The sequence below is a fragment of the Passer domesticus genome, chromosome 2 (assembly GCF_036417665.1).
Source record: "Passer domesticus isolate bPasDom1 chromosome 2, bPasDom1.hap1, whole genome shotgun sequence".
Classification (NCBI taxonomy): domain Eukaryota; kingdom Metazoa; phylum Chordata; class Aves; order Passeriformes; family Passeridae; genus Passer; species Passer domesticus.
In genome coordinates this window covers 19,647,496-19,671,763 of record NC_087475.1, presented here as the reverse complement: position 1 = coordinate 19,671,763, position 24,268 = coordinate 19,647,496, and the positions used below count along the sequence as shown (strand labels likewise).

Below are 24,268 nucleotides of genomic sequence, written 5' to 3'. Positions count from 1 at the left end.
AAATAAGATGCCACTGCATTTGGAGACATCACAGACACTTTTCTTTTGCAAAAGTTGCATGTATGTCTGTCCAGTAGATCACAGATTATGCAAAGATTTTCCATTTAGTCTGTAAAGAAAGGATCACTGGTAAGTCTCTGTTCAGTGTCCCTTCATGCAAACAAGGTTGGGGACAGCAGTCATTGTGGGAACACTACAGGAATTTGTGTGTGCACTGAGAGCCCTTCTCATCACTCCAGTCTAAAAGTGGGATAACTTCCAGTATGTTCAGTATGTACTGCTGTTTTCTTATGTGTATGTACATAGAGATTACCTTAGGATGCATAGTAGTTTGACTGTATTTCCATTCTTCTGTATGCAAAATGTTGCTGTGTGCATGGAGTTTCCAGCATATAAGAAGCACGGGGAATATCTGAAAAAAGAAAAGAAAGGTTTTAATTTTAAGTTATGTGATGTATCTTGTCATCATCTTTTCTTCCAGTCTCCTAAATCAGCTTTCATTAGTGCTGCAAAAAAGGCAAGATTGAAGTCCAATCCTGTCAAAGTGCGTTTCTCTGAGGAAGTAATTATCAATGGGCAGGTGTCGGTGAGTATTCCGCTATTTAACCTCAGAAAGGATTGTGCATTTCATCCAAAGGTACAGCTCAAACCTGGAAAGGGAGGTAATTACATGGAAGGAAAAGCAATGACAGGCTTGTGAAGAGAGGGGTTTTTCAGTTTCTGAAGTTTTCCAAAGATCTTTTTTCAAGTTAATCAGGGCCATAATTTTATGAAAAATTTGTCATATAAAATAAAATTAAGAGGCTAATGAATGAATTTTGTGGTGATAACACATTTGTCTTTATAGTCTTGGTAGCGTTTGTTGGTTTCTTTGGATCCACTTTGTTTTCATAAAACCCATAAGCTCAAGAGAGGTACCACATCAGAAAAACTGATTAAGTTTTTAATTTAAAAACTGATTAACCTCACAGACCACTTCAAAATTTGTTTTATCTCCTTGAACTTTTTCTTTCCAGACCTCAGACAACATCAGCCTCCCTTTGAGAGGCACTGAACTCCTCCTCAGACATGAACTCCCAGCTCATTTTCATAATTTGCCAAAGCATCATTCCACACTGATGTCTTTAGCCAACTCTATCCCAAACTTAAATTGATACTGCATTTTTTTCCTAAAGTAATTTCTGCTTTTTAAAATAAAAAGAAGCAAACAAAATTGCCAAAGATTTGTTTCCCTTCCTTCTCCCTCTTTATTTTGCTATACTGGTTATGAATCATCAAATTAGGTAGCAATGTTATATGTTGTTTTTCTTAAATGATGAAAGAAATAGCAGCATTTAATATCCCGCTGTAAAGAACATGTTAATTACCTTGACTGTAATCCTTGCTAACAAACTGTAGTTTCAATTGTTTAGATTGAAAGCACTGAAATAGCTCACTATATTCAGAGAAACAGTAACCCATTTTTCTATTTTAGTGCAAATGTTTCAACTTCAGAGGCAATATTTATTGTCAGACAGATAGTATTTAGGGAAAGAGTGTACTCCAAGCCAGACATAAAATGTATGTGAACCGTTACATTTTTCCAGATCAGAAACCTAAAGAGGGCAGCTGTAATGAGCCTGGCTGGACCCTTGCAGGGCATGGATATTTCTGCTTTCAGTTTGGACCAGCACCTTCCTTCTCAGTTTTTTCTTTTCTATCAGAATGATGTACTTCTTGATAGAACAATGTTTATATTTTTCTTGTTGCACGTTGTAATCTGACTAATTTGCTTAACAGGAAACAGTTAAGGACAACTCGCTTCTTTTCATGCCAAATGTTCTAAAGGTGTATCTTGAAAATGGACAAACCAAATCTTTCCGCTTTGACTGCAGCACTTCAATAAAGGTAAGCTAGCTATTCCTTGATATGTGATCTTTGGTAAGTATCACTTACTTGGAATGCTTTAAAAACAAAATTACTGGTGTGTTCAGTTTTAGCTGGACTCTTAGTTCACAAATAATGAGGATTTGGTCCATTTTTCTGCTCCTAAAAATGTATTTTATTGTTAGTGAAGAAGAAGTGACGACTTTAATGTGCTTGGAGCACAATCAAAATTGTGTGCTTGTATCATTTTGATATGCTGCCAAACACTAGCATGATTTGTCAGCAAAAGTCAGGAGCTAAGAAGATTAAGATGTTGGTTACTGATTGAATATCATCCAGCTTATCATTCAGTGAATTTAGGATGGAATATTGTAGGATTATGTCGGTGATAAATTACTTGCCTCAGTGCAGTGCCCTTTACACTTTCCATAGCACATTTCACATGCAGAAATAAAAAGGTAAAGCCCTGGCACAAAACTGAGTCTGCCAGGGAATGTCTGTGACACTGTTCCATGTGGGTTCCTAAATCAGAGGCATCTTCAGTGTCTGTGATCAGACAGCAGCAGCATGGTAAGCAGTAGGGCTGGCATTACTGTTTGGGCAAGCTAGTTTCAACATGGATGTAAATCCAGCCAAATCTAGAGTTTGGTTATCAAATCTACACCGAGACATGAGAGGGTGTGATCGATGAAGGTTGGGGCTGCCAGCTTTAGCTGGTTTTAAGGGACTGTGAAACCAGGCATATTTCAAGAAAGGCTGCCTTTGTGCTCACTGTGATACAGCAGCGTGCTCAATCAGTTAGAGCAGCAAAGAGAGTTATTTACTAAGGTAGACAAGAAATTCACTCCAGTCTGATGGCAAAACAGATGCTAGAGTCACACTTAAAAATGGCATGCAACATTTGTTAATGAATGTAGCATATATGCCTTAGGCATAAGTTGAATGCAGGTATGGATGCAAGCATTCCTTGAGTTAATTTGAAAATTTGGCTGGTGAAGAAATAGAAGACATTACTCTTGTAGCTAGTGAGGTCTCCATACCCTTCTAATGTGCACAAGTCCACTTTCTAGTATTTTTTGTTATGAGCATATAAACAACCAACCTATTCCAGGATGTTTTGCTGCTGAAGACCAGTCTTTGGCCATCACATTACATTAGTTTTCAGTAGTTCTGTCATGGGTGTGTCATGTACTATAAGACCAAATGTCAAATCTGAAGTTGTTGGTACAGATACCCATGTGGACTCAGTTACCTAGCTGTACTGATGTTGTAAGCCTGCTTTGAACTTAGTAATTTTGACTATTGTTAGTAATAATTACCTTTGCTTCTAATTCAGGCAATTAGAGGCCTTCACAGCTATAAATGACACATTCTTGCACGTGTGTGTATTCCTCAGTGTGGGTGGGTGGGTGTGGATTGTCACTTCTTTGCTTAACTGGGGTGACACCATCCAGGTGAGTCAAGGTAAATGCAGGTTTTTTCACCTCTAGCAGTCCAGTAGTTCACCACTTAAAAAGCTGGGTACAAGCAGCACCTAATCTGCAGTCCTCACTTTCCATATTGTTGGATCACGACACCTGGGCTGACTCTGAAATTATCAGATGAGAGGAAAAGCAAAAACATTGGTGCAGTAATTCAGATGCTATGTGCCTTAGCCTCATATTTTCAAAGGCCCAGAAGAAGTAGTGGTGAAAAGCAGTGCCATTACTACCCTCTCTTAAAAGCTTATATTTAGTATTATGCTGCTTCATGTTACTATTATGCCCATAGTCTTTTAGCATAGTTTGGAAGTATAAATAAAAGTAGATTTAATGTGTAAGTAATAAATTCCCCATTGGTCAGAATAGTATAATATTAGCCTTCATTATTTAGAGTGATAGCTAGCAATTCATTAATGCTATCTTATATTCTCTACATTGTAGACAGCTGTCCCCATCTTCTCACGTACATTTTTTTCATCCTTCCACCAGTTTGGTCTTGATTTTCCATAAACACACTGTAATTGATCAATTAATCTTTCTAAATTATGCTAAAACACTTGGATTATGATTCGTCATGATCTTCTTAGTCAATCCTATCCATCTGGATACTTATGTATGTCTGAAAATCTTTCAGATGGAAGGAAATATTTTAATCTTGTCACCAACATACTATGAAACTATTTCTAAATGATGGGTTATTATGTATTTCTTTTTCCTACATTATTCACTAAAGTAAAAGATAACTTGACAAATTATATTAATAATCTGCATGCATTTACAAAGCATTATATGAAAGTAAGGTAGGGATTAATTGAATGGTTTTGTGAAGAGGTTTGTTTACCTGTTGTTTAAGATACAGTCATTCCCAAATTAACAATCCTTAGTCATAATTCAGTGTGAAAAAGCTAATCAGGAGTCTCTAAAAACTGACACGGTCCATCAGTTTAGAGCTATTGTTCTGTACAGGTATTGTAATTATTGACTTTTCTGTCAGCATTTAAGATTTAAGAAGTGAACTTTAAAAAAATCCCTTTGCCATAAGAGCAAATAAAGGCCATTCATCTAATTTTTTTGTTGAACTTATAAATTTGGTTTGTCTGCTTGATGGCGTGGCCCTAACAAAGGGAAGAGAATAGTGATAAGACCATCTCTGCTTTGCTGATGGGTTTTATTTCCAGGGAGACATATGATTTAAAGGCCACACCAATATGATTTATGTTTTAAATCACAACAGAATGTTATCCATTCCTGGCAATCCCATTTATGTATTTCTCACATTAATATCTGTAACCGTCTTGGGGATGTTTGAGGAATAGTTGTGATGTCCTGGAAACTTGTGCAAAACAGGAACAAAGCCTGGGCTTCTGCCCTGTGCTGGGTACATGCAGGGTGTGTGGCAGTGAAGAACTGGGTCCCAAGCATTTAATTAATTTAAGCACTTTTTATATATGCTTTGCTAATTAGGATGTCATCTTAACACTCCAAGAAAAGCTTTCCATCAAGTGTATTGAACACTTCTCCCTAATGCTGGAGCAGAGAGTTGAAGGATCTGGAACGAGACTCCTTTTGCTACATGAACAAGAGACTCTAACTCAGGTTTGTGTAATGGTATATGAAAGCAGATATTAATGAGATGCCTTAATCAGTACATTTTCCATCTTTTTCATTATGCAGATGAGTTAGCTGCAAGCTTTTTAGTTTGATACAGTCTATCAAATAGCTAGGATATTTTGATGTGATTGTAAGAATAAGGTTCTCACAGGAATTTTCTGTTATAAAAACATTATATTTCATTGCTTTATTGGGCCTTTCAAAAATATAAAGAATTAAAAAATCAGACTGAAATCTGAAAAATACTTACCTAACCTTTTCATATCACATGAGGCCCAGCTACTGAACATACTCAACAGCTGGCAACTCCATGGTAACAATTCTGAGAAGCACGGTCTGCCCAAATTTCTTTAAAAGCCTTATTTCGGTATTTTGTTCCAATTTGATTATACAGATCTGTATCTGTGTGACAGGGAATAGTCCTCTTTCTGATGAGGTCAAGTTTGGCTTATTTACACAGAGGTATGTTATGTTGCTTCATTGATGATGAAACGTGACACAGAAAATGTTGCTGTGACTTTCTTCCTTAGATCAGGGAAGCGTGACTAAAGTTAAAGTTTCTTCACAGTTACCAGTAGAGTACCCTGATTTTATCTACTTATAATTTTGCCAAATTGTTTAGCCTGAAATTTTCTATTCTATTTCTGTGTTTCAGGAGAACATTACTATTTTCTTTTTAATTTCATTTAAATTGGAAAAAGAAGGAAAAAGGATAAATGGGTTCTGAGATGTGGAAAAACATTTAATTTAAATTACAGAATTCCTGCAATAATAGCTAAAGTCTATGTAATGGTGTGAAGGAGCTTAGTTTACCAGATTGCAGTCTTTCTAGCATTTTCTAACCATTATGCACTTGCTTTTGCCATGTTAGCATTCTTTTATTGTGGGTATAAGCTACCCAGTGATTGAACAATATCCAGAAATGCTCAATACCTGTCCTCCCAGCCCAGCCATCTCTTTGAAGTTATTGGTAAAATTCTGACTGAAATCAGAAAGATCAGAATAAACCAAGTTAGTGAGCTTTCAAAAATCCCATCTGGAGCTTTTATTAATATGTACAGAGTATGTCTATATACTTAGGAAATAGGTGAGACAATGTGCAATAAATAGAACTTTTGAAAATTTTTTGAGCAAGACAGAGACTTCTGTTGGAGATTTTTAAAAGCACAGTTTTATCAAGTAAATGCATTGATTTTAAAGTACCCTAACTCTCTAACTGCATTAGCCTAATGAATAAATTACATAAACTACATTAATTCTGAGGGTGTCTTCTTTGAAGTTCCTGTAAAATCAGCAATATTTTAATTTGCCATTATAATGTTGCTGCTGACCATGACTTACAATGTTGGGTTGGGATTGTTACCCAATTATTCCTTTGCTACCCAGTGGTCTCCTGTGAATATACCCAGATTACAGAGTTAGATGCTTAAAAAAGTTTTGCTGACCAACACACAAAGCAGACTTTTTAATTTCTTAATGTATTGCATCTCAGTCAGAAGTTATGGAGTAGATCTCTTAATCCAGAACAATCTAGGAAAAAGACCTAAATTCTCTCAATTTGCCTAAAGGAGTAAAACAAGCAAGAGAAAGTGAGAGTAATTGCTGCCAAGTTGGGCCTCATCTGTGTTCCCAGGCAGCCTAAGAAATAAAATGTGACCTCTCCCCAAACACCTAACTCTTCTCTTTTATGTATTTTAGTCCTGCTGAAGCTCAATTCAGTTTGTATTTCACTTGGATGGTTTTTGTTAAGATCTGTTTTATCTCGTTTCACCCTGGTTTTGAGTGAATTCTGTTGCTTTGAGGATGAGTTGTATCAGGCAGTCATGCCTGTATGAGTCTAAAAGTCCTTCCACAAGATTATATATACAATGTTCTTTGGTGAAGAACTTGATAAGTAACCCATGGCAAAGCTCTTTTTTTGGCAGAATTATTTTTCCTGCTATCACAGGGCTCTGGAGCAGGGTAACATTGCCCAAGGCTATAGACCCTGTTGCTCTACCAGGGTTGCCAAGCTCTAATATTATTATTGCACTGTCCTAGGTGACCCAAAGGCCAAGCTCGCATAAGATGAGATGTCTTTTCAGGATTAGCTTTGTCCCAAAGGATCCCATTGATCTTTTAAGAAGAGATCCAGTTGCTTTTGAATATCTCTATGTACAGGTAAGTGAAAGCACAGCCATTGTTGGTGTAAAGGAGAACAAAAAATACACTTACTCTATATATAAATTTACATCTTCACATAGAAAAGCATGGTTGCAGTGAATTCTGGCTTTTATTACTGCTGTATAAAGCCAATGAATGCACTTGGGGAATGTGCAAATCTCTATCATCTGCAAAGTCCTCTTTCTTCATAAGTCTCTTCAAGTATTAATGCTTTGATATCTTTCCAAAATATATTTGGCTTTAGAGAAAAGTGAAGCTGAATTAATTGTGAAGACTGAGTTATGGTACTGTAATATCAGACAGAAATGATGTCTAAAAAGGTGCTTCCAGTAAAGGGGATGGGAAAACTGATGTACAAGCAAGGTGGTTCTCCTGAGTATCTCACCAGGTGGAATCCTGCTATCCTGAATCCAAATATACTGATACCCTCCAAGCATTCATTGTGATGGAGTAGTCTTCTCTCCAGGAAGGCTGAGAAGAGCTTATAAATCTGAAAATAATCATGCCTTTTGCTCTTCGGCAGAAGTACTGGCTTTCTTCATTAGTGCCCATATCCTGAATATCTGACACCTCTGAAAGCAAAAACAGAGTCCTGCTTCTGAGTTAGGGGTTACTTTTCATGAAGTGTTAATTAGAAAAAAATTTAAAAATTAAAGAAGGGACGTGAAATAAAAGAACAGTAATTTATTTTTAGTACAAGATTTTTTAACGTGATGCTCCCTCTGCTGGTTCTTTGGCAGAGCTGTAACGATGTGGTCCAGGAAAGATTTGGACCAGAACTGAAATATGACATTGCCCTGCGGCTGGCTGCATTACAAATGTATATTGCAACTGTGACCACCAAGCAAACTCAGAAAATCTCCCTCAAATACATAGAGTAAGTTGAGAATGCTGTGTGTTCTTTAAAAGTGAAATGTTAGGAGTAACTTGTAGATTATTTAAGGTTGTTTCTTTAGTATGTCTGTATGTATGCACCAATTTAGGTTTAATCTTTGTCACAGAAATTAATTCAGGTGTGTTAGGAGTGGTACATTTTGTCCTTTTGGTCTGTTTACTTTTTGATCATCTGTTTGGGCATGTGAAATAGACTATAAATGTAAATATGGTTAGCTGACTTGCTTTCGGTAATTTAAGATCTAAGTTTATATGGTCTGAATCTATAGTTTTGGTAAAGATTATTATAGTAAGATTCAGATTATTGGTTAGTGCAGAGGACAGTAGGTCATAGATTGAGTTTGTAATATTTTGTTAAATGCAGATGTACTCCAGTAGGCACCTGTCTTATGTTAGACACCATATATATATATATATGTATATATAAAACTACGTACTACATATACATATATATAACTACAATGAAAAATAAACATTAGAAAGTGCAAATGTGTGTATGTCAGCTTGGATTGAAAAAAAATAACCAAAAACCCACAACAAAATAAAAACCCCAAGCCCTAAAACTTTTGTTGCTGTTGCTTAGTTTGCTTGCAGAATGGAAATAATAACTTACACACTCAGTCTTGAAGAGTTTGTCCATCATATTAAAGGCAATGTTATATTCTATCCTATTAATGAATCTGGAAAAATAGTGACAGGTGAAGAGTCAGTCTTCTATCAAAAGAGGTGCTTCAAACAGAAAAAGAATTTGGTAAATGGAGGCAAACTGGTTGCATTTGAGGAGGACCAGCCCTCCCCCCCCCGCCAACCCCCCAAACATAAAGGTGACAAGAAAATGGCTCTGTTTCTCTGTTCTAAGAGAAATCAACAAAATAAAATTAAATCTGACATTGCATTGTTAAATTATCTGCTACTTTATTTCTGTAATCATACTTGTCATTGTAATTAAGTGGTGTCTAACATAGACTTTAGATATCAAACTTAAATATTCTTTGCTGCATGGCATGAATGAAGAGATGGAAGGGGTAGAAGAGAGATTATTTATCATTTTTAAATACCTTTCTCATCAGAAATAAAATGTTTAAATTTAAGAAATAACATGTTATTGCAAAATGCTGGACTTGATCAACTCTCCTTCTGTTTTCAGGTAATCATTCACTTGGCATCGTAGTCACCAGTCTTTAGATAAATAATCATCACAGGAATGTGAAATTAAATATATGCCTTTTATTGCAGAAAAGAATGGGGATTAGAGACTTTTCTTCCATCTGCTGTGCTGCAAAGCATGAAAGAAAAGAACATAAAGAAAGCACTTTCCCACCTTGTCAAAGCAAATCAAAACCTAGTTCCTCCAGGCAAAAAGGTATTACATTTGCATCTTAATGGAAAATATGTTTTAAAGAACTAAAGTATGGCATGCATGGGACATATTTAAAGCTAGTCTTTTGGAGAAACACCTAGCCACTTTATTTTCAGATTTAACTTTTGGTGCTGGTGCAACATAGCCAAGAACTATTAAAAATAATTAATTATGTCTCAGCTAAACTATCTTCTTATCTTGAGAATGACAGATAACTGGTTATTAATACCTCATGTATGATAACCATATATATATATTTAATTAACTTTGCACTTTCTATGAATGGCAGATTTGCTAGGAAAGTTTTTGTTTTCTCTCTGATGCTCTCATCTGACAAAAATACTGTTTTTCAGATTGCTTTCTGTTACACTGTAGAGACTTTCGCTGGCCAAGATCTAACTGGATAGATGATGGTCCTTGCAGTAAATTACCCTCCTTGCTGTTGTAAAATACTTTTCTTAGCACTAATGTTTCACTTCAGCTGGAAAAAAACATGGACAAGACAATGTCTCTGAGAAATGCCTTTATTACATGCATGGAGCTGAGACTGCTTTTAGACACCATAATGTGGTTTCTTAGTGCTGGTCATCTTCTCATGTGTAGTCAATGGAGAGAAATAGGCACTTCCAGGGAAACGATTCATCCCATCCCACATTCGGGACCAGAAATAGGTCAGGTTGCTTGTGTCCTAGAAATGCTTATGTCTCTTCATGGGCTATAAAAAGAACCTGAGAGTGACTAGTTGAGACATAAAATGAGCTGAATCCTGCTTCCTGACACTTGGCTTCTGAACCAAAAAACCTCAAAACAGCTGGGTCCTGAGCTAAGGCTCACTGTCATCAGCAGAAATCCTGCTTAGAGGTTTCAGAGCACATCTGAGTGTGAACATAGCTCTATGTGTCTGACCTCAGGAAGAAAGGCTGAAGCAGTGCATGTCTCCTATACTTCTGAAACTAAAGCTAAATTATGCCAGTTGCTTATTATTTATCTTGGTATTATAAATTTGGATTTGTTTTGGAAGCCATCACTGCTGCAGGCCTTACTGGTGTGAGATATGCCTTACAGTGGCATACCAGTATCAGTTCTTGGTTAGAAGAGGTCTTCTAACAGTCCCTTCCTTCAGCAAGCAGACTTTGTTGGGTTTGCTTAATTCTTTTTGATTTGAGCTTTGGAAATGCGTATTTGCCAATCTGTTTTTCTTAGTGGGTAGGTCTGAGAAAGAAAGCTCTTCAGCACCTCCTGTCTCACTTGTAGGTACCACCACAGGAGCTAATTGATTTCTTTCTGGGGGTCTTCTCTTCCTTCACATGAAGGGAAGATTTTCATTCTCAGGATTCTCCTGGATTTTTACAACCCTTGTGTATTTCTGCACCAAGTGAACACCTGGTGTGGCAAAGGGCAAAGCATTGCCACTAGTTGCTCTGCTTTGGATCCATTCCCTCCTTGTTATCTAGGAAAAATTTAGGATAGGGGCCCTTAAAATGCTGCTCAAGATTTAAATAAGATTTTGAATTATAAATTAGAAATCCAGTGACTGGAATGAAACTAGCAAATGATATGAGAATATTTTATATTATCTTCTAAATGTCCAGATGCAAGGATTTACACAAGGGAAGTGTAAGGTTTGGATTCAGACTGATGAAATGAACTGTTTCTTGTTTCCCTTCTGTCTCATAAAATATTTCCAAGTTTTCTTTTTTAAGTAGGTAGTTTAAGCTCAGAGGAAAAAAAGAGGAGACAAATTCTGACATCTATTACATAACATGATCATATGTATTCATGAGCTGTATTTAGCTTTCTGATTTATTACCTACTAAATATAGTGGAAGAGTGTTGCTTTAGAATGTAGGAAATGCAGTAACAAGGTGGAATAATATGCCCAACACCACAAGTACCTAGCAAAATGTAAAATACGTAGCTGACAAATGCAAATTCTCTGTTCTCTTTCTCTGTATAGGTACATAAACGTTTAAGAACTGATGGAGTTTATGAATGGAAAGCTGCTGTCTTAGCCTTGAAATCCCTCAGTGAACAGATGTTTAATCTGAGTACTTTAGCATTTTCCCTTCATTAAAACAGTTAGGATGTTCTTGAAGTGCTCTGATCTGCCCATTCCCAAGTCCTCAGTGCATTTTAACTAAACAAGCAAGATACTAATTTTAAGAATAAAACTGTTTCACCTCATCTGAAGCTCAGGCATGTCAAGATTTAGTTTCAGGCTCCAAAGAGCTGTTATTGCAGACCATTCTCTTTATATTACACAAAGATATTTTCTTTTGGAATTTTATCATGTGATGATTTCCACAACTACCTCTTACTCCTGTTTCTCTTTTCTCAGCTCTCTGCTCTGCAAGCCAAGGTGCATTATCTAAAGTTCCTCAGTGATCTACGATTATATGGAGGGCGTGTCTTCAAGGCAACACTAGTGGTAACATTTCTCTTAAAATAGTCTCTTCTCTTGATTTTTTTTTAATCTAATGCCTTTTTTTTTTTTTTTCAAAAGTTGGATCATATAATTTTCTTTAGATTCTATTCATATGCTTAAAAATAATTTTTAATTGAACCAAATAACTTTTTGTGTCTTTTAATCTTGAAAATAACATATCTGTCATAATAAAAATTGTATTGGGAATTTGGAGATAGATAACACTTTCTTAGCAAATAACACCATCCAATTATCTATTGAATGCTAAAATTGTTAGTCTGGAAAAATCTTAATGACCAAGTTTTTCTTTTAACAGAAGCAGAGTCCATCCATCGTCTGTCCATCTAACTATCCACCTAAAATCTAGAGTGCAATCAACATACAGCAAGAAATTCCTTTACTTTTTTTAAAAATTATGAATCAAGTATGCTCTTGTGTATCATACCTATCTAGTAAAAACATAGTAATCTTTAATGTAGAAATGCCATGCAAATGTAACTGTGTAACTGAAAGAAGGGAGTGATAACTTCTGTCACTACACAGTAGCTATCAGTTTTTTTACTTGTGTTTTCTTTCTTTTTCTGCTAAAGCAGGGAGAAAAGCATTCAGAAGTGACTCTGTTAGTAGGGCCACGGTACGGAATCAGCCATGTGATAAACACCAAAACAAATCTTGTGGCTCTCCTGGCAGACTTCAGCCATGTGAACAGAATTGAGATGTTTACAGAAGATGAAAGCAATGTTAGAGTTGAGCTGCATGTCTTAGATGTAAAAGTAAGTTTTTTATTGATTTGTGTTGATATAGTATCTTTTAATAATGCTTTTCTCTTTGAGTATTAGATTAAGCTATGCTCTGCCAGTATATTTTCAGCTCTTTTTTTGGTCATGGTACATTTGTACTACTGGTTGGGCCTATAGTGATTAGGCTGGTGTTTTCCAGCACCTGCATTCTACTTTGATTTTTGTCTCAGCTGACCCCCAGGAACTTGCTTTGTTATTGTCTTCATGGATTTCCATGGTAAGAAGAGGTGATGATAAAACTGATCTTCTCTTGAAGCTCCTTCTAACAGTGTCATTACCAGTAAAGAATCACCAGCTGCACTGGACCAGTGTCCCCTGTAATCCAGTGTTATGCCCACAAAGTTTACTGCAAGTAACCACATAATGAATGGGGGGTTTTTTTAACCTTTATAATTCCACTTCAGGATTCACAGATGTTTATCATCTACCTATAATAATTTAACTTCTTTCAAGTATCACTTAGCACTCTGCATCTGTGTGTCATCTAGGGGCAAAATGAGTGGAGTTTTTTATGTTATACTGTCCTGATTGTTTTCAGTGTGGTTTCTATTTGGCTATACAAAAAGCACACATGAGGAATATTTTACTAGGCTTTTGCTTTGAATGCTTTAGGTGTATTGACCTGGAACAGTTTCACTGTATCTAAGGTAATGAAAAAAACATTGTTGTAAAGTAATCTAGATGCTCTTTGACAGCAATTTAAGAGAAATTTACAGGTTGGTGAACACAGGATCTCTTTCACCTTACTTGGTAACATCTGAGGATATCAGGCTGCTTTGCCTGCCTTACTGTGCTAAACTCATAGCTCTCTTGTAAGAAAGCTATTATCACCTTTCTGCAGATGGGGAAAGTAATATAGACATTAAATCCTTCCCATCTGCCCTTATGTAATATGCAGCCATAGTATTATGTATTACCATGGTATTATGTTGTTATATATTATAATACAGTTACTGTCCTATTGTAAATTGTGCATATCCCCATCTCCTTGCACTTCAACACATGTGATCTTAAACCCAGAGAGACTGACTAAAAAATAAAAATCTATGAGGCTCTGGGTGGAATTTGACAAAAAAGTTGCCTCTCTGTGGGGCACAATTAGGGTTTGTGACCATGTCCTGTGGAGGAGATGCAGGCACACACTGGTAGGTATTCTCAATGATGTCTTCATCCTTTCACTTACCCTCAAGTAGCAGATTCATGTATCCAGCTTCTGAATGTATCAATATATATGATATAATTTTCTTAACAAACAGTTCAGATTTTTATTTTATTTTTGTTTCTTTGACTATGTTCTCAAGCACGTTTCACTTGGCAGAAGCAGGCAATAAAAGTTTAGCTGTCACAGGACTTTTCAGCAGATGAGCAGTACTTCACAGAATTGTTTTCAGCAATCTGAGAGCTCTGCAGTGTTCATCACTTTCTGCCAATCACTGCAGAAAATTTGAGTTGAATGTAGCATTTCAAATGTCAGTTTTTAGTAGCTGCTCAAAAGAAGAGATTAATTAATCCACTCTAGGTTTAATAATTTATAGTAACTATAATAGCTATAGTTCAATACCTTGAAAGAAGCATGTATTGAATAGAAGCTCCAGCTGTAGCAAAAATAGGTTGAAAAAGAAAAAAAACCCTTCATATATTTTTCCAAGTTTGGAAAACAGTTTGTACAAATTCAGGGTACCTAGAATATTGTGGCCTGAGATGCTGTAGCACAGGCTTTTAAAAACCCATAGGACCTAATGTGGGTTTGGTAGTAACGTTTGATCAGCTATGTTTTGGCCACAGCTTCCTTCAGAATCAGTTGTCTTTTTTACTAATAAGGGGCTGAGTAGGTTGGAGAGCCATCCTTGAGGCATGTGACATTCCTCCTGGAATGAATGACATAGGTCCTTGCGTCTCTCTTGTGACAGTGTGCTCTGCATGTTAAATTATGATAAATTGTCACAAATGTCCACATACTATGAGTCACTACAAACTGTGAGTGATAAGATGGGTTGTCTGTGGTCTAATCTCTATCTATGCATCATGGTAAGGGCTTCATTTTTATTTCCTATCTAGGAGTTGTAGAGGCTAAACACTTTAATAAATTATATTCGAGGAGAACAGCTTTTAGTATTAAAAGCTATAGAGATGAAAAAAATTTTTAGACAAGAAAGTGTTTACATAAGGAAAAGTGAAAGAAAATGAAAATTGAATTAAAAGAAAATTAATTAAAGAAAAATTAATTAAAGTAAGTTTCACATGGATGTCTTGGGTTCAATGCTTGCTATCCTGGCAGCCACAGATTTCAAAGCTCTGAGGTCTCACTTTTTATCTTTTTATTAGGACTGTCTTTTTTTTTTTTTAGTGTTTTATGTTTGTTTTCTTTGCTGGTCACGCTTCTGGTGATCTTTCTCCGATCTCTTTGTCTCTGCTTATCTGCTTAATTTTTCACCACTTGTCTTTTCAGTAACACCAGGCCATGAACACTGAAATCTTCTAACCTGTCCCTGTCTTGCAGTGCAATGATAGCTTTAACCTGACTGTTATATTTTACATACCTCAACTTGCCCTGACTGTTGCTTCCCCTGTCATGCTTCTTTGCATATACTTACTGCACCACATTTTCTGAGAAGCAGCAGATTCCCACACAACTGCAAGACTCCAGCACCTAATGTACCAGGTTCTTCACCTCTTCCAGATTCAGAGTAACATTAAATTGTGTTTTTGCCAGAGTAAGATATTTGTGCAAGAAAAACATGAAGCAACATTGTTAAAATAGCTTCATTTAAAAACAGAGCAATCAGTTGTTAAGATGGACTGGGCTAAGATGTTGGACTTCCACTTTACTGCAACTCCAACCTTGACTTTTTATAATGTTTGGTATTGGTAGTGAGGAAAATAAATTCTCACGTGTATTTTTCAATGTGGTGTTTGTGATGTAATTACTTTTGCTCTGATGTAATAGTATTGTCAACAGGCAAACAAATTGAGGAGGAACAGCCTTAACTCTATTGTATTCTTCTTAGCCTATTACTCTTCTGATGGAGTCATCAGATGCAATGAATCTTGCTTGCCTAACAGCCGGATACTACAGACTGCTGGTTGACTCAAGGCGTTCAATATTTAACATGGCCAACAAGAAAAATGCCGGGAGCCGAGAAACAGGTATTTATCTCACAGTATGTTACCCATGGTCCAGTGTGTAAAGCAGAAGTCCACTTCAGCCAGAGCACCTCCAAATAAATAAAAGGCTGTGTCAAATGACATCTGATTGCTGGCTCAGACCGAGCACTGCAGCTTTATAGTGTTCCAATACCCAGCCTATGATAGCATCTCCATGGTAAAATAAACCATGTGTCGAATTTTCTTCATAGTCTAGTAGACAGATGCATGCTTCCTGTGAGTGTTATTATTTTATATGCATATATCTTTTGTCAGAATACATATGGTGTTGTAGAAACCAGCTGCTTTTGTGTTACTATGCCTGGAATAGCATTTGTACCTAGCTGAGGTTTAGATTTGTTTTAGAGTACAGAAGTAACAGTTAAACTTTGGGTCATTAGGTCAACAGGTATTTAACTTAGAACAGATGTGAATTTGAAAACACATTTCTGAAGTATTCGATGGCTCAGCTATCCTATTCAGAGTGTTTAATACTTAGCATCAACAAATTACTGTTTACAAATTACTTGACTTCGTTCTCGGATTTTACAATGTTGATTTTGTTTTGCCATGCTATAGGACCTGAAAGTAGAGGGAAGCTTAATATCCTTGCTTCTGAGTGGAACTGTATACCAAAAACTACTACTTTCCTGGCCGAAGGAGATCAGGAGGCTCAAATGTCCTTTGCTGATCCAAAGCAGAAGACTGTAGATGTTTCCGAAAGTCTGTTATGTCAAAAAGAACACAGACATCTGTACATAGAAAATACTTATAATTCAGGTGGATTTGATCAGCATCTGGCCAAGCAAAGTGACCCTGCTGAAACAGAAGAAAGCAGAAATTTTAACCAGCCTTCACTGTTGTCACTCTCAGGTTTGGAACCTAGCAAGAAAGCACAGGAATCTCCCAGGGGAGCAAAAGTTTCCTTTATATTTGGAGATCCCAACTTGGATGGTCTCAGTCCCCAGACCCTTGGCTATGAAAGGCTTTTGGATGAAAGTCCAGAAGTATTAGAAAAACAAAGAGCCATTTATCTTACTAATGCCAATGATATTAAAGGCCTGGAGTTGTCACCAGATGCTGAAAGCATTCAGTTTGCTACAAATTCTGTTTACGCAGCTATAAGCGATGGTAAAATATTTGGAGCTGCAGAAGGGATAGAAGAGCCTTTGCTGCATGATATCTGTTATGCAGAAAACACAGATGATGCTGAAGATGAAGATGAAGTAAGCTGTGAAGAAGATATTATGGTAGGAGAAATCAATAGGCCTGCTCTTCTCAGCCTTTCTGGTTCTAGTGATGACATTATTGATTTGACTTCACTTCCACCTCCGGAAGGTGATGACAATGAAGATGATTTCCTTTTGCATACCTTAAACATGGCCATTGCTGCTCCTCCACCTGGTTTCAGGGACAGTTCTGATGAGGAAGACTCTCAGAATCAAGCAACACAGCCTAGAGACAACAAGGAGCAAGACAGTAATCTAGGCAATGATGACATTCCAGTGTCGCTTATCGATGCTGTCCCTACTAATACAGAGGGGAAGTGTGAGAAGGGGCTAGATGATGCTGTAGTCTCTACTCTTCAAGCACTAGAAGCTTTGGCTGCTTCAGAGGAACAGCAGACGAATGACAATTCAGGTTCTTTCACCATAGTTACATTTATTCATTGAGAATCATTTCATCTCATCCATTTAGCTTTGGAAATACTCCATTTCATGAGGGTTGGTTTGTGTTTTTTTTTTAGTTTTCCTTTTCTTTTTTTGCCATCATTTTGCATACATCCTATTTCATATTTAATGGAGCCACCACTGTTATTAAACTACCTGTCACGGGAACTGTGCAATAAAGTCAGAGTATTCTTGCAAAGAATATTTTTGTCTCTAATACACCCCCTTTTGCTTGTCACTTATCCAGGTGCCTCAGCTGCTGTCATTTAATTGACTCTTATTTTTTGTGGCTTGCAGGTGTAGCTATCCTGCGAGCATATAGCCCTGAGTCATCTTCAGATTCTGGCAATGAAACAAATTCCTCTGAAATGACTGAAAGCTCTGAACTAGCCACAGCACAGAAACAGTCGGAAAACACTGCACGTATGTTCTTGACCACAAGTGAAGGCTACCAACCACTTGTGGAAGAGCAGACTGAATTTACCATTGCTAAGAATCAGGCTGGAGGGCCAGGTATGAAGCCCTCACAGCCTTTGGCTGGTGGTCAGGCTGCAGAGCTACAGTCAAAAGTTGTGCCTTCAAAGCAGATACTTCATTCCGATAACATGGAAATGGAGCCAGAGACCATGGAAACAAAATCTGTCACTGATTATTTTAGCAAATTGCACATGGGATCCTTGGTATATTCTTGCACTAGTAAAAGGAAAAATAAGATGACAGATAGCGAAGTAAAAGCATCCTCTGATGGCAGTGCTACTGTGAAAAAGCAACAGGGAAATAAAAAAGCAGAGTCTGATGAAGATCTGAAAGCTAAATTTGGAACTCTTTCAGCAAGAGACAGCCAGCGCCTAAGCACTTTTAATGTGGAGAGAACTGCCTTTCGCCAAAGATGGTATGCTGCTGATGATGGGGCAGCAGATAAGCCAAGCCCGGAAACAGTTAATGGGAAGACTTTTCCAAGAGTTCCTGTCCTTGGTAAAACAGAAACTGACTGTAAGGATGAAGTGGATCCTGAGGTGGATCAGGATGACACCTCAGGGCTTAGCCACGGTGAAAACTTCCTGTCTGATATGACTCCCGTGTCTTCAGCCAAAGACCTAAATGATGCAGAAGATACAGATTTATCTGCAGATGACCATCCTTCAAAGCTTCCAGAAGCTGAGCAGAGTGTGGCTAGACTTTGTGAGTATCACTTGGCTAAGCGCATGTCATCTCTGCAAAGTGAAGGCCATTTCTCGCTGCAGAGCTCTCAGTGCTCTTCAGTGGATGCAGGATGCAGCACAGGCAGCAGCACATGTGCTACCCCCGTGGAATCCCCTCTTTGTACCTCTGATGGTAAACACATCATCTCTGATCCATCAATGAAGGGCATTGCCTATGTTCCAGCAGATGAAAGAGCTGCCATTCTTCCAAACCATGGAACGACATTCAAGGACCTGCACCAGCAGCCTGAAGCCGTGTGTCACAGAATGACGGTGCCTGGTGTGCATTCAGCAATCAATGCTGAACCACTTTTTGGCACCTTGAGGGAAGGATGTCATCGGATCCCCAAGATAAAAGAAACTACAGGTACAGCAATAATAGAGTGTTTCTTCTGTTTATTCTTAAAGCTACAAGGTCATGTTGAGGTCTAGGTAAGACATTTCTATTATCTTTATCTGGAACTACATCATCAAGCTGTAGCAGACAGTAAGATTACACCTTCAGTTTATTTGTTCATTTTGTTTGTTGAGATATTCTGATGAGCTGCATACAAAGATCAGCTTTTTTAAAAACCTCTCGCTTCAGTTATAATATTTGGAGGGACACTGATGGAGAGGTCTCTCTTTGGAAGCGTCTCCAAAATCCATAGTCACTTGAGTACCAGATACTTGTTAGATTGTATAATTACTTCAGAAGTTATATTAATGTAGGGTAGCAAAACCTTTGATTCATTTCTTAGGTATCTTATATGCTATTTTAGCAGGTTGTCAAAAACATGCCAATATGAATAAAAAGTTCTAGATGTTAAGAATAAGAAAATGTCACTACCTTATTAAGCATGAATTTACTTCACAATCTGACAGTAGGCGTTTCTTTAAAATTATAAAAAATGCAGTTTTCAGAGACAGCATTGAAATTCTTTCAGTTGGATTTTAAATGTTTCCCTCTTCTTGGATTGCAGCCCACAAGTAGCAGTAGTGTGTGAATGTATGAAAATCCAAAAGTGGAACAGACTAAGATTTAGAATGAGAAATAATCTTTCTCTGCCAAAAACTGCCACAAAACCAAACCAAAATTACCATGAGCACATCTTTCCATGCTCTTTCAGGTGTAGTTAAAGAAGATATTTTAATCTGAAATTATTCTTCTAATTAGTTAATAGAAAACATGCAATCCATATATTAGGGGAGATTTGGGATGTTTTGTACATAATTTGCAGTTCCTTTTCTTGAGTAAGTCTGCTGTAGTGAAATGAACAATTACTTATTCATTAATTACAATTTGTTGACTGGTTGTAAAAGGCATTTTAGTGAAATATGAAAGACTTGTAATGAATTTTTGATGGAATATTTTGAGGAATGGGGACCATTGGGAAATACCAGGAAACCATTTGTACTGGCTGTTAAAAGATATTTAAAAGTTCAGCCTATGAATATTATCAGGGTGATGCTTAATTATTCTGTCTGCTCTTCTACTACCCCTAGTGTAGCTTTCACAGAGCCTGAAAAGGGAAGACAAGGAGGCATGCCTACAGCTTTTCCTAGACAGCCTCTAGCTGACTCCATCATGCTATCATCCATGCTATCAGAATCAAAGGTGCCAAGTCAAAATGAAGACTCTTGTGACATTCCCAAAGTAAATCAGGCTTGTGGGGCAACAGTTAGTTTATGGCCATATGACATGATAGGAGGAAGCCTCAGGATGCCGCAGAGCAAGAAAATGCTGAGACGCAGCAGCAGCAGCAGCAGCATTGGAGGATCTGCAGGCACTGAGATGCTGTTTGAGAAGAAGGCAGCCACGGCCAGCTTGAAATGCCTGGACACCACCCAAAAGGATGAATCCAAATTGGAGAGAAGGGTGGAATTTTCCCTGGGCAAAAAGCTGTCAAAAAGTTACTCTCAGAGTTGTGTGTACGTCAGCACTGACAGGAAGGACAGTAAGAAGTGTTCAGGCACAGGCACCAGTCAGAAGGACTCCAAGCAGTGTCGAACACTGCCCTTGCGAAAGCTGACCAGCAGCACCTGGAGGTGCCAGGGCCCCTTTAGCTATTGCTTCCTCAGCAGAGGAAATGATGACAATGAGGAGGAAGATGACCGAGACAGCCATCAGCTCTCACATCTCTTTGAACCACAGACCCTGTGTGAGCTCACAGAACCAGTTGTTCAGTCATCCGGTGACAATGAGCAGAAAGTCTTGGAGTCCCCAAAAGCTGCTGAGCCCCCACGTGATGCAGTCAATGAGCATGAGAAGAGCAGTGCTGACACCCAAGGTGGCCAAATTGATGTGAATCTCAACGATGTAGCCTTCGATGCACGAATCACACGAATAAATGTGATGAAAGAGAAGACATATGCAATGCCTGATGGATTTATTGCAGCACAAAAGGATGCCAATGAGCTACTCTCACTGGTCCGAGCAAGTATGGGCAAGAGAGAAGATTTACATCCAGAAACATATGACCTTAAACTTTCTAAGTACAAACAACTGTTATCTTTGGAATCGAGACAGTTGGGAAGTGCCTGCAGGAAAATGGCCATGGCTGATAAAAGCCCTGAGGAAATGCTTTTAGCTATGACTTCCAGCTTTCAAGTACTCTGTTGCTTAACAGAAGCCTGCATGCGTTTAGTTAAAGTCATGAACTCTGAAACACAGCAGCAGGAAATTATAGCTAAGATAGACGAGGTTGTAATAAACTACATTTGTCTTCTGAGGGCTGCAGAAGCAGTGTCAGGCAAGACCTCTGGTGATCCTAGCATTAAACTCTTGGCTCGACATCCGAATACCATGGCCGCTATTGTAAGCACACTAACACGTTCTCTTAAAATGCTTTTAAACAAATAAAATAAAAACGTCACTTCATAATCTACCTTTGCAAAGCCATACATTAAAAAATTTTATTTACTGTATGTGTATGAACTAATGTAACAAACTCAGCTTTCTCTGTATATTTTGTTATTTTATATAAAATAGGTATGAGATTAAAAAAAGTTAAAATACTGAACATTGACAAAAGTAATTACTAGATCTGTCTTTTGGTTTATACAAAAACAACAGCCAAAAAAACCCTTTCCCCAAGATCAGAAAAACAAACAGAAAAAAGTCCCATATAGGAGCAAATTGATGTTTGGCTATTTTTCATATAGTCAAATTTATGGTTGTATGAAGTGAACTTCTAAAGCCTGTTATGTCAATGAAATTGTTTTCTGTTTCATCCAAGTTTTCACTTGGAGAATGCTCCATGTTTAGAAGGATTAATTAAATCATAATGTATATAACACAATATTTAATGTTTTAAAATTATAATTTTTAAGCATTGAAAATAGCAAAAAGACATTTAAAATCCAAGAGACTATTATAACTTACTAGAGAATATATATATAATAAATGACTCTTTTGTTCATATGGACTGAATTACCTGATTCTTCTTTTCTAGGAAATTCTGTATTTAAAAAAAATGTATTGAATATATGACTATACCAATTTCAGAGGGGATCTGATGTATTGAACTTATAGTGTTGGCCTTTTAGACCTTTAGTGAAGGTAACTGTGGAGGTCTGAGGACACAGAAACCAGAGTGGTGGTGGTGTTCTCTCTGAAATTAAAGATTGATGCCATAATGGTCAGACCAGAATGTATGAGGCAGGTCTACATACCCTTTTTCCTGGTAAATGACAGAGAGGACCATCAGAAAATTCCTATGCTGTTTACTGTTTCATCATATATTTATGGTGCACCTGAACAACATGGACTGCATCTATTTTGTTAAATATTTTATACTTCATATTTTATGATTCTGAATGTTTAACTGTAAATAAGTTAGAAATAAAATGAAATTTTCAGAATACAATAAATATCTCTGAAATATTTCCAGCTAGAGACAGTTCTTCTCTTGAGTGATGACAAAAGCAATTTGTGAATAATCTCTTCCATCTGAACCTTTCTGGAAAGCATTTTGTAGCCTTGTGTTTGAGAGGCAGCCAAAGCAACAGCTCTCAGTTCTGGCTGGGAAATAGGCTTTCACAAGAGCATCTGCTGAACCTCTCAGTGACCAAGGAGCAGCAGCCTCCATTCTCCAAACTGATGTAGGTAATTTTCACCTGTATCTCATAACACCATGTGCAAAGGGTATTACTGCTCTTGTTTTGAAAACTTAGCCTTTCAGTTGCAGCACACATGAAGCTTTCTGCGCTGAACTAGAATTACTAAACCAACAAGAACTTTCTTGCACTTCACTTCATGAAACAAAGACATGCCTTTCCCTCTGACTGCAGAGAAACATCTTCAGAAACACAGTACCAGAAGCTTAATCTGTTACCTGTAGTAGAAAAATCTGATTTCTGAGACCAATTCACTTAGTGCATGGATCCCCTTTGGAGGGCAGCTCAGAGGTAGGCTGCAGGCTGACTTACACTGTTGGTGTCCTGTGTGGTGCTCACACTTGGTGCTCTCGTTCTGGCAGCCAGAGAATGGGGCTGTGAGTGCTGCTTTTGTGCTGCAAATACTACAGGATTTGAGCATTTCATACTGAGGAAAAAAACAAACTGAACTGTTGCATTGGTATCCATTCCTTGATGGTTTTCTGAGTTTATAAAAATGTCAACAGTGATTTAGAAATGCTAAGTTTCAAAAATAAGTTTAGGTTGTCACAACTAAGCACTGACATAGATAAGAATGTGTCACTTTAAGCATTTTTAGTCCAGTTATTTTCATTCCACTTCTTTTCAATTGATCTAATTGTATTTCAGAGGTAAGTAGATTTTTGGTCTTCTTACTGTTCAAGAACTTTTCTGATTGTAAACTTGTTAATTTTGCTCCTTAATGTTAACTATGGTATCTGGTCTCTCTTTTTTTTTTTTTTTTTTTTTTTGGGGGGGTGGTGTGTTTGTTTGTTTTTGGTTTTTTGGGTGTTTTTTTTGTTTGGTTTGGTTGGTTTTTTCCTGTTTGGTTGGTTTTGGGTTTGGGGGTTTTTTTGTGTTTAACAAGTGGTGGGGCGGGCGGGAAGGAGTGTATCTTCTGCTTTTTAATGCATTTTCATAGAATCATAGAATAGTTTGGGTTGTAAATCTAAATGGTTCTAGTTCAACCCCTGCTCAGGTCTAATCTGATCAGGTTGCTCAGGGCTGTTTAAAGGGTTTATTGGACACCTTCCAAGGATAGATGTCCCACAATTTCTCTGGGCACCAGTTCCAATATTTGACAGTATTTATGGCTAAAAAATGCAAAAATTCTATAGGTCTACTCAGAATTTTCCATGTTCCAACAATATCCATTGCCTTTGATCATATTGCTGTGCATCCTTTAGAAGAGTCAGGCTCTGTCCTCTCTCTATTCTTTCATCAGGCAGCTGTAGGCTGAAATAGTCTCCCCTAAGCCTTTCTTCCTCCAGACTGAGTAAAACCAGTTTCCTCAGTCTTTCCTCATATATCATGTGCTACAGCCCCTGAACAGCATGGTCACCCTTGACTGGGCTCCATGGTGTGATTTCATAAACCACCACCATGCTCTTGTGTCAGTTTTGATAAATAGGATCATCTAGCCAAGCTCTCTGAGGCATCTCTTAGAAGGCAGTTTCTTCTTCCCCCAGGACTTTAGATATCCCCATGTAGTACCATGTGAATGTCTTTTTCATAATGTTTCCATACAGATTTATA

The 24,268-nt window shown here is 37.5% G+C and overlaps 1 protein-coding gene across 7 annotated transcripts in view; it reads left to right on the top strand.

The window, feature by feature from the left end:
* Positions 1-22,483, top strand: part of FRMPD4 (FERM and PDZ domain containing 4) — a 292,688-nt gene extending 270,205 nt beyond the window's left edge. For 5 of the 7 annotated variants that reach the window (XM_064407702.1, XM_064407705.1, XM_064407699.1 and 2 more), the window contains 12 exons: positions 482-586; positions 1,780-1,887; positions 4,812-4,943; positions 6,999-7,118; positions 7,862-7,998; positions 9,252-9,378; positions 11,714-11,803; positions 12,391-12,573; positions 15,609-15,747; positions 16,324-17,385; positions 17,712-18,983; positions 20,107-22,483. In XM_064407702.1, coding sequence (XP_064263772.1) covers positions 482-586; positions 1,780-1,887; positions 4,812-4,943; positions 6,999-7,118; positions 7,862-7,998; positions 9,252-9,378; positions 11,714-11,803; positions 12,391-12,573; positions 15,609-15,747; positions 16,324-17,385; positions 17,712-18,983; positions 20,107-21,458 — 4,827 coding nt within the window. In that variant the 3' untranslated portion in view covers positions 21,459-22,483. Of the gene's footprint in view, positions 1-481; positions 587-1,779; positions 1,888-4,811; positions 4,944-6,998; positions 7,119-7,861; positions 7,999-9,251; positions 9,379-11,713; positions 11,804-12,390; positions 12,574-15,608; positions 15,748-16,323; positions 17,386-17,711; positions 18,984-20,101 lie in introns of all 7 variants that reach the window. The other 2 variants (XM_064407701.1, XM_064407707.1) reach the window with 2 other exon arrangements.
* Positions 22,484-24,268: the final 1,785 nt, after the last annotated feature.